The sequence below is a fragment of the Stenella coeruleoalba genome (assembly GCF_951394435.1).
Source record: "Stenella coeruleoalba genome assembly, chromosome: 10".
In the NCBI taxonomy this organism is placed as follows: domain Eukaryota; kingdom Metazoa; phylum Chordata; class Mammalia; order Artiodactyla; family Delphinidae; genus Stenella; species Stenella coeruleoalba.
The window spans coordinates 8,129,769-8,145,429 of NC_137156.1; the positions used below are offsets into that span (position 1 = coordinate 8,129,769).

The window sequence follows — 15,661 nt, forward strand, 5'->3', positions numbered from 1 at the left end:
CTCCTGGGGGCGCTGCCGGGCCTCCTCCGCTCATGCCGCCCCGGCGCCCTGCCGCGCCCGGCGCCGGCCGCTGAAGCCCCGGCCGCGCCGCCCGCCCGTCCGCCGGCCCGCCCGCGCCCACCGCCCAGCCGCCCGGAGCCGGCCGCCCTCCTGACCCCAAGATGTGGCACAGCGTCGGGCTGACCCTGCTAGTGTTCGTGGCAACGCTGCTGATCGTGCTGCTGCTGATGGTGTGCGGTGAGTGAGGAGTCGCGCGGGGCAGTTACACTCCGCGGTACACACGCCGGCTTGCGTCTGGTCGACTGGCTTGTTTTGTCTGGTTTAAAAGAAAAAAAGAAGGCCTGGGTGGGCAAGTGTCTTCAAATCATCTGTTTTTCACTTACCTCTCGGGAGTGAGCCCTGATCCACGACAGGCCCGCTGTCATCCAGGAGAGGGAAGAACAGCATCCAGGGCTGGGCATCTTGACTCGGGCTTAAAGCAGGTCCTGCTTCACCGGCAGGATGGCCATTCTTACCGCAGTCTGCTTAGATTTTAACCTTGGCCTGTATCCGAAGGTGAAGTGATTTGATTACTCCTTTTTCTTTTTTGACACGTTCTGACTCTGATGATAAAGCGAGGTTTCAGTACCTTCGTTTAACCAGGGGCAGGGACAGAGTTGGGTTTGAAGCACGCGTGACATTTTTTGTTTCCTTGGAGTTCAGGCTTAAACTAAATTCCAAGCAGAAATGTTGAGACGCGGCAGGACTTAGAAACACCGGCTATATTAAACTTCCAGGGTCAGGTAACCTAACTCTTAGTTCTGTAATAATGGTGCTGTTTTGTTTGGTGTGATTTTTTTTTCCTTCATGGAACGAGAGGACGTGAAACTTTTTTCTCAAGGTAATATTAGCGCGATTGTAGTTTTTTTTTTAACGCACAGTAACTGATAACCACAGCTCTCTTAGCCAAGTGGCTGAGCAGTTGTGAAAATTTGGTAAGTGTTTAGAACCAGATGTCAGTGAGTATTTTTTGATAATTACACTATTGAAGTAGGGGTTCAGGTTGATGCAGTAATTTGGTCAGTATTCAAAATACTATAGGGCTTATTCATTGCATGATTAATGTACTAAATGCTCAGTATCAGCCATGTTTGGAGACACTCGTGCATATACATGTATAGACATATTTGTATTTATACACTAGTATGTATATTTTTAATTTTCTTGCTTTTATACGTGCATAGACATGTATATGTATTTGTATTTATATACCTGTATGTATATTTTTAATTTTCTGGCTTTTACTAAGGCACTAGAGTTAAAGTTTCTAACTTACAGCCTTTCTTTTCTGATGATAAAACAATTGGAAAGCCTTTCTCAGTTTCCTGCTTGTGATGTCAGGATTTTGGGCTAATTGTAGGTGTTTAAGATCCTTGAAGTAAGGAAAACCAGATCTATGTGATTTGTTTGGATGTGAGGAAGGAGGTAAACATATGCTTTCTTTTCTAACTTGAAGAAGCAAGCTACCTGGAGATAGGAATGTAACATGTAAACCATGTAACAACACCTTAGATAGAATATTTGCCAAACTTGCCTTTGGGGCCTCAAAATTCCGAATTGCTGCATACATTAGACTTGCTCTCTCCGCTCCCAATAGCTATTTGACTTAAATTTTACTCATTTTTCTAAAAGTACCCTGCCTTTGGTTTCAGAAAACATTATAGAATGAGAGGTGACCTATGGTAAGTAAAAGAATGCCTTATTTTGATTGAGATGGTCAAGACTAATAGCTCTAAGAAGTAATCCAAGCACTTTTTTGTTGGGAGAGTGAATGATGTGATAGCTTCATGTTTTGACTAGGAGGGGCCTGGGGCTTAGGAAGAGGCGGGAAGGATCCCACCAAATTTGAGAGAGAAACTAGGGTGTTGTATTAGTGTGCTAGGCCTGTTGTAACGATGTACGACAGACGTGTAACAGCAGAAATTTATTTCCTTGTAGCCTGGAGGCTAGAAGTTGAAGATCGTTGTGTCAGCAGGGTTGATTTCCTCTGAGGCTTCTCTCCTTGGCTTGTAGATGGCGGTCTTCTCCGGGACTTTCATCTGTGTGTGTCCATGTCCTAATCTTATGTAATAAGGACACCAGTCATATTGGATTAGGGCCCCACCCTTATAAATTCATTTACCCTTAAATAACCTTTTAAAGGCCTTGTCTCCAAATATAGTTACATTGGGGATTAAAAATTGATGACACGGGTCTGCCCCAAGAAACTCATAACCTAGTTTATTCTAGAACTCTGACCGATTCTTTCACATAGTGAATTATGATTTTCAAATTTCAGGTTCCTTAGGGAGGTCTACCTTCTCCTGTCTCTGTTGATTGTACTTTCTTGCTTTTCATTCATTCTAAAAATATTTTCCACTCCCACTGTTCACTGAAACTGCCCTTGTCAAGGTTCATAACAAATGGCTTCCATATTACCAAGTCCATGGTCCCTTATGAGTTGTAATTGTATTGATACGTAACCTCTCATACTCATTCTATACAGGTGAGCATTCCTTCCATGAAGCGTTTCTCTTGGCTTTTGTACACTATACTTTCATGGTGTTCTTCCTACCATAGTGGTTAATTGTTTATCTTTTCCTGGCTTCTCATCCGCTAGAATTTAACTTTTTTTGATCACAATCTATGATAGGAAATAAATTTTCATTGCTCCCAGTACATTTGTAAGTATATATAGATAAATTACGTATATCAATTAGTTATATCCACATCTATCTACCCATTATCTCTCTTGTCTCTGAAATAAAAATTTTACGGACTAGTACTTGCCATTACTCCATGAGATGCATGCTATTTTCTATTGTATTTTTATGTTACATTACGTTATAATACAAATATATAGTATTTCTATTTTCGCCTTACTTCTGTTCTCTTACTCATCTTACCCAGTTCTAAAGATTTAAATAGTAACTGTAACTGATGACTAAAATTAAATCTACAGCTCTTATTCTTCTCCTGCGCCCCAGGTTCGTGCATCAAACTTTTATTCTCAATATCTCCACTTGAGGATCTAATAACCATCTCAAACTAAACACATCTAAAACAGAACTTTTGATTTCTACCATCTGTTTCTCCCTCCCTCCTCACATGTTGTCAGCAGCCAAGGACTTGGGTGTCATCCTTGGTTTTGCCCTTTCCTTTCCTTATAAATATCAACTCCATCTGGAAGTCGCGTCAGTTTTGTCTTTTTTTCTTCTAGTTTTATTGAGATGTAATTGACATACAGCACTGTATAAATTTAAGGTGTATAACATTATAATTTGATTTACATACATCATGAAATTATTATCATAGTAAGTTTAGTGAACATCTATCATTTCATATAGATACAAGATTAAAGAAATAGAAAAAAAATTTTTTTCTTCCGGTGATGAGAACTCTCAGGACTTACTTTCTTAACAACTTTCATATAGAACATACAGCAGTGTTACTTTTATTTATCTTGTTGTACATTACATCCCTAGTACTTACTTTCCTTATAACTGGACGTTTGTATGGTCATCCAATCCCACCCCTCCTCCATCAACCACAAATCTGATCTCATTTTCTTGAGTTTGTTTGTTTTTAAGTATAATTGACCTACCACACTGTTAGTTCCTGTTACGGGACATAGTGGTTTGATATTTCTATACATTTCAAAGTGATTACCATGAAAGTCTAGTTACGTCTGTCACCGTACAAAGATATTATGTAAATATTTTTTAATAGATTTATTTTTGTTTATAGTTTTTTTATAGATTTATTTTTATTTATTTATTATTTTTGGCTGTGTTGGGTCTTCGTTGCACGCGGGCTTTCTCTAGTTGTGGTGAGCGGGGGCTACTCTTCATTGTGGTGCACGGGTTTATTATCACAGTGGCTTCTCTTGTTGCGGAGCACGGGCTCTAGGTGCGCGGGCTTCAGTAGTTGTGGCATGTGGGCTCAGTAGTTGTGGCTCATGGGCTTTAGAGCACAGGCTCAGTAGTTGTGGCGCATGGGCTTAGTTGCTCTGTGGCATGTGGTATCTTCCCAGACCAGGGCTCGAACCTGTGTCCCCTGCATTGGCAGGCGGATTCTTAACCACTGTGCCACCAGGGAAGCCCTAGTACATAAATCTTGATGTTATTCCCCACTCTGTACATTTCATACCTGTGACTCATTTATTTTGCAACTGAAGTTTGTACCTCTTAATCTCCCTTACATATTCCCTACCCTTCCCCCCACCTCCTCCCCTATGGCAACCACCTGTTTGTTCTCTGTATCTATGACTCTGTTTCTGTTTAGTTATGTTTGTTCAGTTGTTTTGTTTTTTAAATTCCATGTGTAAGTGAAATCATGGAGTATTTTTCTTTCTCTTTCTGACTTACTGCACTAGCACAATACCCTCTAGATCCATCCAGGTTGTCGCAAATGGCAAGATTTCATTCTTTTTTATGGCTGAGTAATATTCCATTGTATACATATACTTCATCGTCTTTATCCATTTCCATTTGCATGGAATACCTTTTTCCATCTCCTCAGTCTATGTTTGTCAGTTTTGTCTGTGGTGGTTTGAATCTGCAGATGTGGAACACATGGGTACGGAGGGCTGACTGTATTTTATGTGTTTGTTTCTCCCAGTTAGGGCGTAAGCTCAGTGAAGACAGGGACCTTCTTTGGCTTGTTCACCGCTCTATTCCTGGATCCTAGAGAGTAGAAGCATGTAGAAGGCCCTCATACATTTGAAGAAGAAATGAAGACAGATTCCTCAATATAAATTATTAAATTTCTATTACAAATACAGTCTTAAATGTGGTACAAACCAAGGCTGTCTCAAGGTGGATAACCCTTGTATTACTCAATAAAATACACTTAATGAACTGTTATGTTCAGGTGCTGTGATGGAGGTCATGAGTGTCCAAAAATTACTAAAGCATAATCCCTAGTATACTTTCTTAACTGTTTGGTAGAATTAATTTAGGCCAGGACTTTGGGGAAACCTTTTAACTGCAATTCAGTATCTTTCATTTGGGCTAATGTTAGGCTATTCCAGTTACTTGTTTCTTCTTGAGTGAGCTTTTGTAGTAGTTTGTGTCTTTCAAGCACTATGTCTATTTAATCTGAATTAATGTTCTCTCATTATCGTTTAATATCTGTAGGATCTGTGGTGATGTCTTCTCTTTCATTCTTGATATTGTTTATTTGTGTTCTTTTCTCTTGTTTATCACTCTGGCTAGAGGTTTATAAATTTTATTGATCTCAAAGAATCTGGTTTTTGGTTTTATTGATTTTTTTTATTTCTTGTCCATATTTTATTTCATTGACTTATGCTTATATCTTTAGTTTCTTCTACTTATTTTGATTTTAGTTTGCACTTCTTCTAGTTTCTTATGGTGGAAGCTTAGATTATTGATTTTAGACCCTTCTTATTAAAAAAAATAGCTATTTGATGATATAAATTTCTTTCCAGGTATTACTTTTGATTTTTTTAAAACAACTTTATTTGGTTCAAAATATTTTTTAGTTTCACTTGTGATTTCTCCTTTGAACCATGACTTATTTAGGACATTTTCCCCCCATACATCATTTTCTAGTTTAATTTTGTTATGGTGAGAAAAGTGTATCAAGTTTAGGAAGGTTTACACTTAATGAGACGAATTAATGGTCTGTTTTGGTGGATGTTCTGCCTATACTTGAAAAGAATGTTTATTCTGCTGTTATTGAGTGGAATGTTCTGTACATGTCAGGTCAACTTGGTTGATAACATTGTTCAATATCAATGTTGTCAATAACATCGTTCAGCAGGTCTTTTTATCAGCTACTCTGTTACATAGTAGAAATCTTAAGAGCTCTGAAATGGATCAATTGGTGAAAGTCATTAACCACTTAAATTTATGGTACTTTTGGTGTGTGTTGGGGTTGGAGGATGGAAGTTGAATGGTTTGTTTGGACTACCTACTCTGTGCCAGATACTCTTCTAAGACATAGAGGACATAGTGGAAACCATAGATAAACCATAAATTTTCTTTCCTTAAGAAACTCATGTCTTGGGGGGATGACAGTTAGTTATTAAGACAATGAAGGATGGAAGTGAGCATGAAATGCTAAAGCAGCCACCCAAGAGAGTACTCTACTGAAGAGACAGTACAGTAGAAAGACGCAAAAATTATGTGTTCATGATGCTTAAAAAGCTCAGTGGCAGTGGTAGTAACCTCTTGTCTGTGGAGTTTGCCCTGGAGAGGAAGAGATTGGAGCCTAAGAGATGGTAACAATGGATAACATTTGATGAGTGTTTATTATGTGCGGGCATTCTTTTTAGGTTCCACACATTAATTCTTTTTATTACCACATTGACTCTGAAAGTGGGTGCTGTTGTCTCTATTTTATAGATGAGGAAACTGAGGCACATAGAGGTTAACTTGCCCAAATTTCGAGTGAGCTGTTGAGTTAGGATTCATGGCCAAGCAGTGTGGCTCCAGTGTGCCTCTGAGTTATAAGAAGTTGTGGTGGTAATCCAGTTGACAGATAATAAGGATTTGACGTAGGATAGAGAATGGCAGTAGGAATATAACAAAGGAAACAGATGGGAGAGCGTTTATTAAGGTAGAATCTATAGCACTGAAGTAAAGCAGGGTAGGGCTGAAATACGCTCTTTCCCACCTGAGAGATGGGGAAAGGATACAACACCCATTACAGAAATGTGAACATCCGGAGAAGGAGCTGTTGAACGAGTATACTTTTTAAAGATGTCTTCAAGCCAGAGGTAGAGATTCCTTCCTGGGGTTTAAGAAAGGTAGAAAGTGTGGATGAAAAATTTGGTCATCCTCTATAATAGGGGTAATATTTGGATCTATGGGAGTGTTGTGATCACTGGAAGGAGAGGAAAATGAAAAGAGGAGAGGTTTTAAAGGGAACTTTAAATCTGTCTTCCATTTACTGGGTAACAGGGTTTTGGGTGTGGAGGTATTTCGGTTCCACGTTGTGTTGGGTCAGCGATGGTTTCTCCGGGGGCTTGTCTGCTGGGGCCACCCAGTGTGTCTTTACAGAAGGATGTGCAGTAGAGGGAGCTTGGTGGGAAGGGTTGGAGAGCATGATTCTGTTTTCACTTTGCCTGTGTCTTGGCCTTGGACATATTACTTAGCAGTGAACCTTAGCTGCCTTCTGTGTAAACGGAAAATAAGGTTATAGGATTGAAGGTGGAAAAGAGCTTTATACAAATCAAGATCGGTATTGAGCCAGTCAGTTAACCACTTAGATATCATCATGAAGGTGGGATTAACTCCACGGGAGGAATGATTCCACAAAGATAAGAATTTTTTGTTCTACTGCACCTGGGCTTTTTGAACTAAAAAGATCTTGGGTAGGAAATCATATTCTCATTCCCTAATTAGTGTTTTGTGTTTTAGCCATACTTTCACTATGAAAATATGAGAAATTTGATACACTTATTGAATTCATTGCTGTTTTGCCGAGCTAGCCCTTTTCAATGGTTATGAGTCACTTTGAGCCTTTGATTTCTTATCTAGAAAATGGGGATAATGATTCCTAGTCTCACTAATTCAGAGGGCTAATGAGAGGATTAAATGAGATGTCGAATGTAAAGCATTTCATGAACTGAGAACTCTGTGATTACTACTGTCCCCTGGGTTTGTGGTGTGTTGACAGTGATGGTCCATCGTTCAAGTTCATCTGCCATTGCTACCCTTCTGCTGCCAGCACATTTATCTTGCATAGAAAAACAATATACGGTTATGTTTCATGAGATCCGTCCTGTGAACTAATGCTTAGTTACTGGCACACACAAGTTGAGTGCTTATTTGCTTATCCCAGGACACACGCCCTGTTGCCAGCCGGTTTTTCTGACTCACAGACTTGCCTTTTAAACTATGAAAAACTGCAATACTTGTTTTAACAATTAGTGTAAGTTTTTGACTAAGTACATATAATTGTGGACAGTCCTTCTCCCTGCCCCCTCCACCCCCTCCTTTCTGCTATTCCTCTGTCCCTCCCTCCCATTTTTCTCTTACAATCTCAGGATAAGGTATAAGACCCACGCGCCACAGAATAAGAGTAGGTAGGGAGTTTCTCGTGTCTGCATATCAGGTTTGGGTGGGAGGAATTGTAGGAGCTGAACTTCTTTTTTTTTTTTTTCCGGTACGCGGGCCTCTCACTGTTGTGGCCTCTCCCGTTGCGGAGCACAGGCTCCGGACGTGCAGGCTCAGCGGCCATGGCTCACGGGCCCAGCCGCTCCGCGGCATGTGGGATCCTTCCCGGACCGGGGCACGAACCTGTGTCCCCTGCATCGGCAGGCGGGCTCTCAACCACTGCGCCACCAGGGAAGCCCGATCATTTGATTTTTGGCAAAGGTACCAAGACAATTTAATGGAGGGAAGAACAATCTTTTCAACAAAGAGTTCTGGAACAGCTTGGTATCCACATGCAAGAGGATTAATTTGGATCTCTCTCTCTCACCAAAGTTAACCAAAATCGATCAAAGACCTAGTGTAACAGCTAAAACTAAAACTCTTAGAAGCATGCATAGGCATACATCTTCATAATTTTGGGTTAGTCAGCGGTTCCCTAGATATGACACCAAAAGCACAAGCAACAAAAGAAAACAAGATAAATTGGATTTCCTCAAAGAATAAATGATAAATTAGGCTCCATCATAATTAAAAACTATTGTACTTCAAAGAACATTATCAAGACAGTGAAAAGACAGCCCACAGAATGGGAAAAAAATGTTTTGCAGATCATATATCTGTTAAGCGTCTGGTATCAAGAATATATAAAGAACTCTTACAACTTAAAGAGACAAACAACCTGATTAAAAAGTAGGCAGAGGAATTTAATAGACATTTCTCCAAAGAAGATTTACAGATTGCCAATAAACACAAGAAAATGATGTTTAACATATTTAGTCATTAGGGAAATGTCATAATAAAAGCCACAATGATAAACCACTTCACACCCACTAGGATGACTGTAATAAAAAAGGCGGGCAATGAAAAGTCTTGGTGAGGATGTAGAGAAGTTGAGAACCTCTTACCATGCTGATGGGAGTGTAAAATGGCACAGCTGCTTTGGACAAGACTAGCAATTTCACAAATGGTTACACATAAGTTACCATATGACGCAGCAATTCTACCCCTAGGTATAGTGGACCATTGAACAACATGGGTTTGAACTGTGTGGGTCCACTTAACATGCGGATTTCTTTCACTAAAGACACACTGCAGTCCACTACATGATCTGAGGCTGAATCCTTGGATGTGGAACTGTGGATATGGAGGGTGGATTGTAAAGTTTCAGGTGGATTTTCAGCTGTGGGGAGGGTCTAACCCCTGTCTTGTTCGAAGGTCTGTTGTATACCCAAGAGAAATGAAAACACGTCAGTGCAAAAACTTGTGCAGTTGGTCATTGCAGCCAAAAAGTGGAAACTGCCCGGGTCTGTTAATTGGTAAATGGTTAAAACTAAATATGATGTGTCTTTACAATGGAATATTATTCAACAATAAAAAGGAATAATGTGATACATGCAACAACGTGTTTGATGAACCTTGAAAATATATGCCAAGTGTAAGAAGCCAGGCACACGAGACCACGTACTGTGATTCCGTCTGTATGCCACGCTCCGAATACACAAATCCAGAGACAGGAGAGTACATTAATGGTTCCCAGGGGCTGGGGAGGGAGGAACTGGGGAGGGGACTGCTAATGGGTATGGGGTTTCTTTGGGGGTCGATGAAAATGTTTTGGAGTTTGATAACGGTGATGGCGGCACAACCTTGTTAATATGCTAAAAACCATTGACTTGTACATTTTAAAATGGTGAATTTTATGATAGGTGAACTGTATCTCAATAAAAAAGATAATCAACAACAAAGGAGAAGTCACCCCAGATCCCACTGCCCAGGGACAGCCACAGCTCCTGCCGATAGAGCAGTTCACCAAATGTGGGCTCGGTGCTAGGCGCCTAAGCCCTTTATTTATTTCTTCCTCACAGTGGCTTTATCAGTCTTCTGTCAGGCCTGGGCCCCCTGACCCCTCCAGTGCTCTTCCCTCTACCTCGCTGTGCCTATTTTTACAAAGAATTTTGAGTGAAGAGAGAGCTTGCTGATTTGGAGTATCGTTAAAATACTGTCTTACAGAGTTAGGTGCTTTCCTCACACAGTTGACTAAAATATATTTGTGGTGTGGTTCAGTTAGCACTCAGCACTCAAGCTTAAAGGAAGTCAAAAACTTGAGAAAAGGGTTAAATCTCTGAAGTTACGTTTTTAGTACCAAGGATTTTATGTTCATCTTTCCCCCCAGAGATTATAAGAAAGAAACAAGTAAAATTAGAAACTTCCTTAAGTGGCCATTCATCTCGGCCTTTGTAATGCTGGGGTAGAAAAGCTGGTTGGATTTTGTTTCCATAAAATGCTAGTCATCAGAATATGCTATGGTCCATTGCTTTTCTATGAAACTAGAGAGTTTTAAAGTAGAAGGCATCGAGAATACACGCTAGCATGGAAAACTGTTAGCAGTGGTTAGTTTTGTTTATGAAGTACTCTTTAACATTTCAGGGCAACCAGTCATGGCTTCAGGAGTTTTATCTCCTGTGTTCTCCTTTTTGACTGTTAGTTCTATATTAGTGGACGTCTAAAACTTAAAACTCCTTGCAAAAACAAGCAAAACTTGGTTAGTAATTTTTTTTTTTTTAGGAGAGTTATTCAGACTTTTTAATGGCTTTGACATGAAAACACTGTATTTTTTAAAATCTTGAATTTAAGATACTGGTACTCTGGCTTTTCATCTTGCATTGTGTAATTAAAGAAAATTTATTAATTTTCTGTGAAAGTTTATTATTTCTAGAAACTTCCTGAATAGTTTGGTCCTGAGAAGTTTTTACCAAAGTGCAGGTGATTTAGTAAATCCTGCCATTTACTGTCTTGCTTTCTGATTGAAGCACACTTGTTTTTAGTAAATACTGGCATTGGGGTGCGAATGTCCAGGTAAATAGCGAGGTGTATTCTTTCTTCCCCAGAAAAATGCTCTCAAAAAGTTGAGTTTAATACAATAAACACTCTACTTAGATATCATAATCTCATTATAAATTTGATGTAGATGGACCAAGCTTGAATTCTCAATTCCATAAAGGCAGAAACTGTTTTTGCCATTCTGTAGAATCCCAGAGTTTATCTTTATGCCGTGTCCATAGTAAGTGCTTGATAAATGTTTGTTATATAAATTGTAATCACATATACGTTTAAATTACACATACTATTTCGTAACACACACACCCCACACACAATTAACTGAAATGTTCCCAACTGATAATACTGTGTGTCATAATTTCTCTTAATGTTTTTATCTCTCTTTAGGTTGGTATTTTGTTTGGCATCTTTTTTTATCAAAATTCAAGTTTCTTCGGGAACTGGTGGGAGACACAGGATCTCAGGAGGGAGATCATGAACCTTCAGGGTCTGAAACAGAAGAAGATGCTTCATCATCTCCACACAGGATCAGATCTGCTCGCCAAAGGAGGGTACCTGTTGATGAAGGCCACTGACCTGAGCCGTGGTCCTCTGATAGTGAATGACAAAGGACACTGGGAGTCTCTCTCTGTAATGACTTGGCTTTGCAATCTGCTAAAAGATTGAAGAACATTCATTCTTGGATCTTAAGTCCAATTCAAAAAAAGATTTACATGTAAGCCATATGAAAACAAAGGGAATTACAACCAAATTGGACCATTGCAGATTTCATCATAAAGATAATTTTTGCTTATATACTTCTACATATATACTTATTCTTTGACTCTTGGGCTTATCTTCTTGCACTGGTGTTAATCTGGTAAATATTACAGGCTTGAAAAACCATATTTTATTAATATTAGTTCTATGTTGTACTTTTTTTCCCCCCACATTATACCTTGTCTGAAATCGGGATGCATTTTATGATTACTGTCAAGCAGGCAGTAGTCATGGTGCAATTATCCTCGCCTGTGCCTGTGTGGACTTAAGGTTTGTCCTGTTGTTGGTATCAAATGTGTCAGGTTTAATTGGCTTTTAAAAATGTCTTCAAAAAGATTACACTATGATTCGGCATTGAAACGAAAAGTTATCGTGTATGCAGAAAAGCATGGAAACAGAGCAGCAGGGCGTACGTTCGATATTAGTGAAGCAAATATCCGTCGCTGGAGGAATGACCGAAATTCCATATTTTCTTGTAAAGCAACAACAAAATGCTTTACGGGACCTAAGAAAGGAAGATACCCACAAGTAGACGAAGCTGTGCTACATTTTGTCAGTGAGACACGTGCAAAAGGACTGCCTGTCACACGCCAGGCGATGCAGCTGAAGGCAGGAGAAATTGCCAAAACCCTTGGAATAGATGAAACAAAATTCAAAGCAACAAGAGGCTGGTGTGATCGATTCATGCATCGAGCAGGACTGTCGTTAAGGCGTCAAACATCATTTTGTCCAGCGCTTCCTGCTGATACCAAACCGCAGGCAGTGCTGGAGTGCTGTATTAAGAGGTGCTGCATTGCCGGCACTCTTGATGATGCCAAGGGTGCTGTGGTCTGGGAGAATGCAGACACCGATGGCTGTGATTTGAGTGATTCAGAGGAGTTAGACTCAAGACTGTGAAGTTATAGTCATAACTTAACCAACTTATTTCATCATATACTTTCTTTACGTATGCACAAGATTGACGCGATAAAGATCTGTTTAACTCTAAAAGCTGTTTGAGTAAATTAAAAAAGTAGACGTTCTACAGGATACACAAGCATTGTGTCATAGTTTAATTGCCTATGTGTTTTCTTAGTGATACATGTGGTGCGTCTTACAACTGATGGCATCTTAGGTTAGGAAAAAAAGTAGTCTGTAAAGTTATTTTTCTTTCTAGGATAGCAATTATTTATTGGGGACCTTAATTCTGACTCTTAGAATGTTGTTAAAATAGTTATCCTCTGTGAGATACATTTTGGAGCACCCTATTCAAGATTTTAGACTAGTAACTTGGGAATCTAGGCCCTATCCTCTACTTTAGGAAGAGTAGGATTAGTTACTCCTTTTGTATGGGAGGACTTCATGCTCAAGGCATGTGTTGTGGAGAAAATACTTCTTCACAAACAGCAATTCAGTGACAAGACCTCAGAGGTACTGGGTATTGAGGAAAAAATAGAGAGTGGGTGAAAATGCCTGCTTTACTGTAAAATGATTCTTGCCAGGTTCCCACGTTTGTCTTCACTGAACTTTGGACTGCCTGTTGCCTGGGGAAGGGAGATGTGGATTAAAGAACCTTCCTGTTTAGTGCTGCCTGCTTTATACAAGCATGAAATGCGAAGCCAAGTTATTTTATTAATCCAAGTTCTTTTTACGTTTTAAACCTTTGTTTCTCAAGAACTAGTCATTACAGAATATCACCTCTATTTTATGATGGTGTGTAATTTTGTTTGATACCTCATACTTCATGCTGATAGTTTCGTTTGTTTATTAACAGTTCATCTGCTCTGCCCTAAGGTGGTGAACACCTCTGCTGTCATTGTAGCCCTTTGGATGTACTAAAAGGGAATTTACAGAGTATAACTTTACTTTTAAGTATTTGCTAAGGAGAGGTCCCTAGCAGCTGAGAGTGGGGCACAGTCTTTGTCTTTATTTCCTTAGTGGATGCAGTTTTCTGTTTTTATGTGACTATATTGATTAACAGAACAGTGACACAAGTTTCAAGCATTAATTTGAATGCTTCATACTAGCTAAATATCACATTAAAATGCTCATCAGTTAGAAAGAACGTTAATGCTTCTTGGTGCTGGGAGGATATTTGAATTAGATCTTTTGCAGTCTGATATTTGGAGCTGTGGATTCCGCTTTGTAGTGGGTACCTTAGGTTTAGGTAATGGTTGCTGACACACTTTAAGTAGCTGGTAAACTTCCTCTTGTGTCAGTATTAAGAATGATGGCCGATATAACCCCTAAAATCTGCAAGGGTCATCCACAAATTAATCCCTGAAAGATGTACATGTTGGTATTATTTATTAATATTTATGCTTTTATGGATGTCTTTTTAAGATAGAACTGTGTGAAATGTTCTGCTTAACTTGCTTGGGAAATATAACCAAAGCGTGTTAATAGCTCACACTCTACCGTGTTTTAACTCTTAGGAAAGTGAAGTCACTGCTGCCAATATGAGAATTCTACAAACGAATTCCTTTGTTTAAAACGTTTTTTTCCCCCCAGTACACTCGCCATAGTACATATTTCTAAGGCCACTGAGAGAGGCAGGAGAAATAGTTGTTAACACAGAATTATTTGTGTGATATAGTGTTTTTGTTCTTTTTCCTGTTTTAGTGCTTTTGTAGCTGAACTTACAGAACTCATTGTAAGTGCATTTTCAGTTTCTTAGTAGGAGACGGAGTAGCCTGTGGTCAGTTTTAAAGTTTAGAGGGTCCTGAGCATTAAAGACACAAGTATTAGTCTTGTTTGAATCCTCACAAACAGCGATGGCGAACAAGGACGTCATCGTTTGAGGATTAATTCTAAAATGAGGATTCTGGTGGGTGCTTTTCCTTCCCAAACAGCCATTTCCAAATCTTTTTCTTCTTTTGCTTCTGAAACTTTTGTGAAGATTGCCTGTATCAAATTTATTGGTAGCATTGCTCTGATTTCAAGGCCAAAAAACGCTAAGTATTTGTGTGACATTGTTAAATAAGGTTTTTAATATTTACATAAAGCTAAAAATAGAATTCATCCAGTGGATTTTTGTAGTGATGTTTTCATGGTGGAAACATAAATACGTCATTTTGTGGTGGATAGCCAATTTATAGACATGCTGACCCATTTCTTCAGGTGTTATCAGATTTAAAAACAACTTCGAACTGTTATTTTGCTGAAAGTTGGGAATATGTTAAGTAACGGATTCACAAAATAGGGCATTTTAAACCAAACTGTTGAAAGGTTTGAAAGTAGTGCATTTTTACTTTTAAGAGCAACAGTTTTTGAAATTATTTTAAGTCAACAATGCAGTATTTTTTAAAGTCAGTTTTTCTTAAAAGGTATGTTTTAATGTGACATGTAACCAATGTAACTTTAGCTTTTGACTGGTAAACTTCAAGTGCTTTTATATTTCAGGTTGACTTTAAAAAGCCAATGAGCAGTACTCAGAGGTTATGGATCCTTAAGCAATTAATGGAATAGTATTTTGTTATGGAGTCTAGGATTATTGTCTGCCTTTAAAGTATTCTATAGTTTTTAACTTAAAGCATAAAGAGTAACATTTTATCTTATATTAATTTAAAAAGTTGCATTTTGCATTTGTTACTATACATGTGTCGCCTGTTTTATGACCAGTGTTTACCCCTCTAAGTCAGTTCTATGCATAACCATTCACCAAATACTGCTGCTCTGGTTTCTTAGAGGAAACATTCTGTGCTATGCTATGATGTATTGTCATCTTGCTGCTTGACAAATAGGTTTATAAGGAATTAGAACTGTGTGTGTTAATAGTACCTTTGTATAACGAGATGTAAAATTAGAGATGAGGCTGTGTAAACGATTATTCACTGTTTTAGAACTGGTCAACACTATATCTAAAGCTTCTGTGGTTTGTATGATGCTTCACTTTACACAGAATAAATTAAAATGAAAACAAAAGTTGTGTTTGTTTCATTGATAAA

At 38.9% G+C, this 15,661-nt stretch overlaps 1 protein-coding gene across 1 annotated transcript; it reads left to right on the forward strand.

Moving 5' to 3' along the window:
• Positions 1-153: 153 nt before the first annotated feature.
• Positions 154-15,638, forward strand: SMIM13 (small integral membrane protein 13). Its single transcript, XM_079934119.1, has 2 exons — positions 154-237; positions 11,364-15,638. Exons 1-2 carry the CDS (start codon positions 162-164, stop codon positions 11,549-11,551), a joined length of 264 nt encoding a protein of 87 aa, XP_079790245.1. The 5' UTR covers positions 154-161; the 3' UTR covers positions 11,552-15,638.
• The last annotated feature ends 23 nt before the right edge of the window (positions 15,639-15,661 follow it).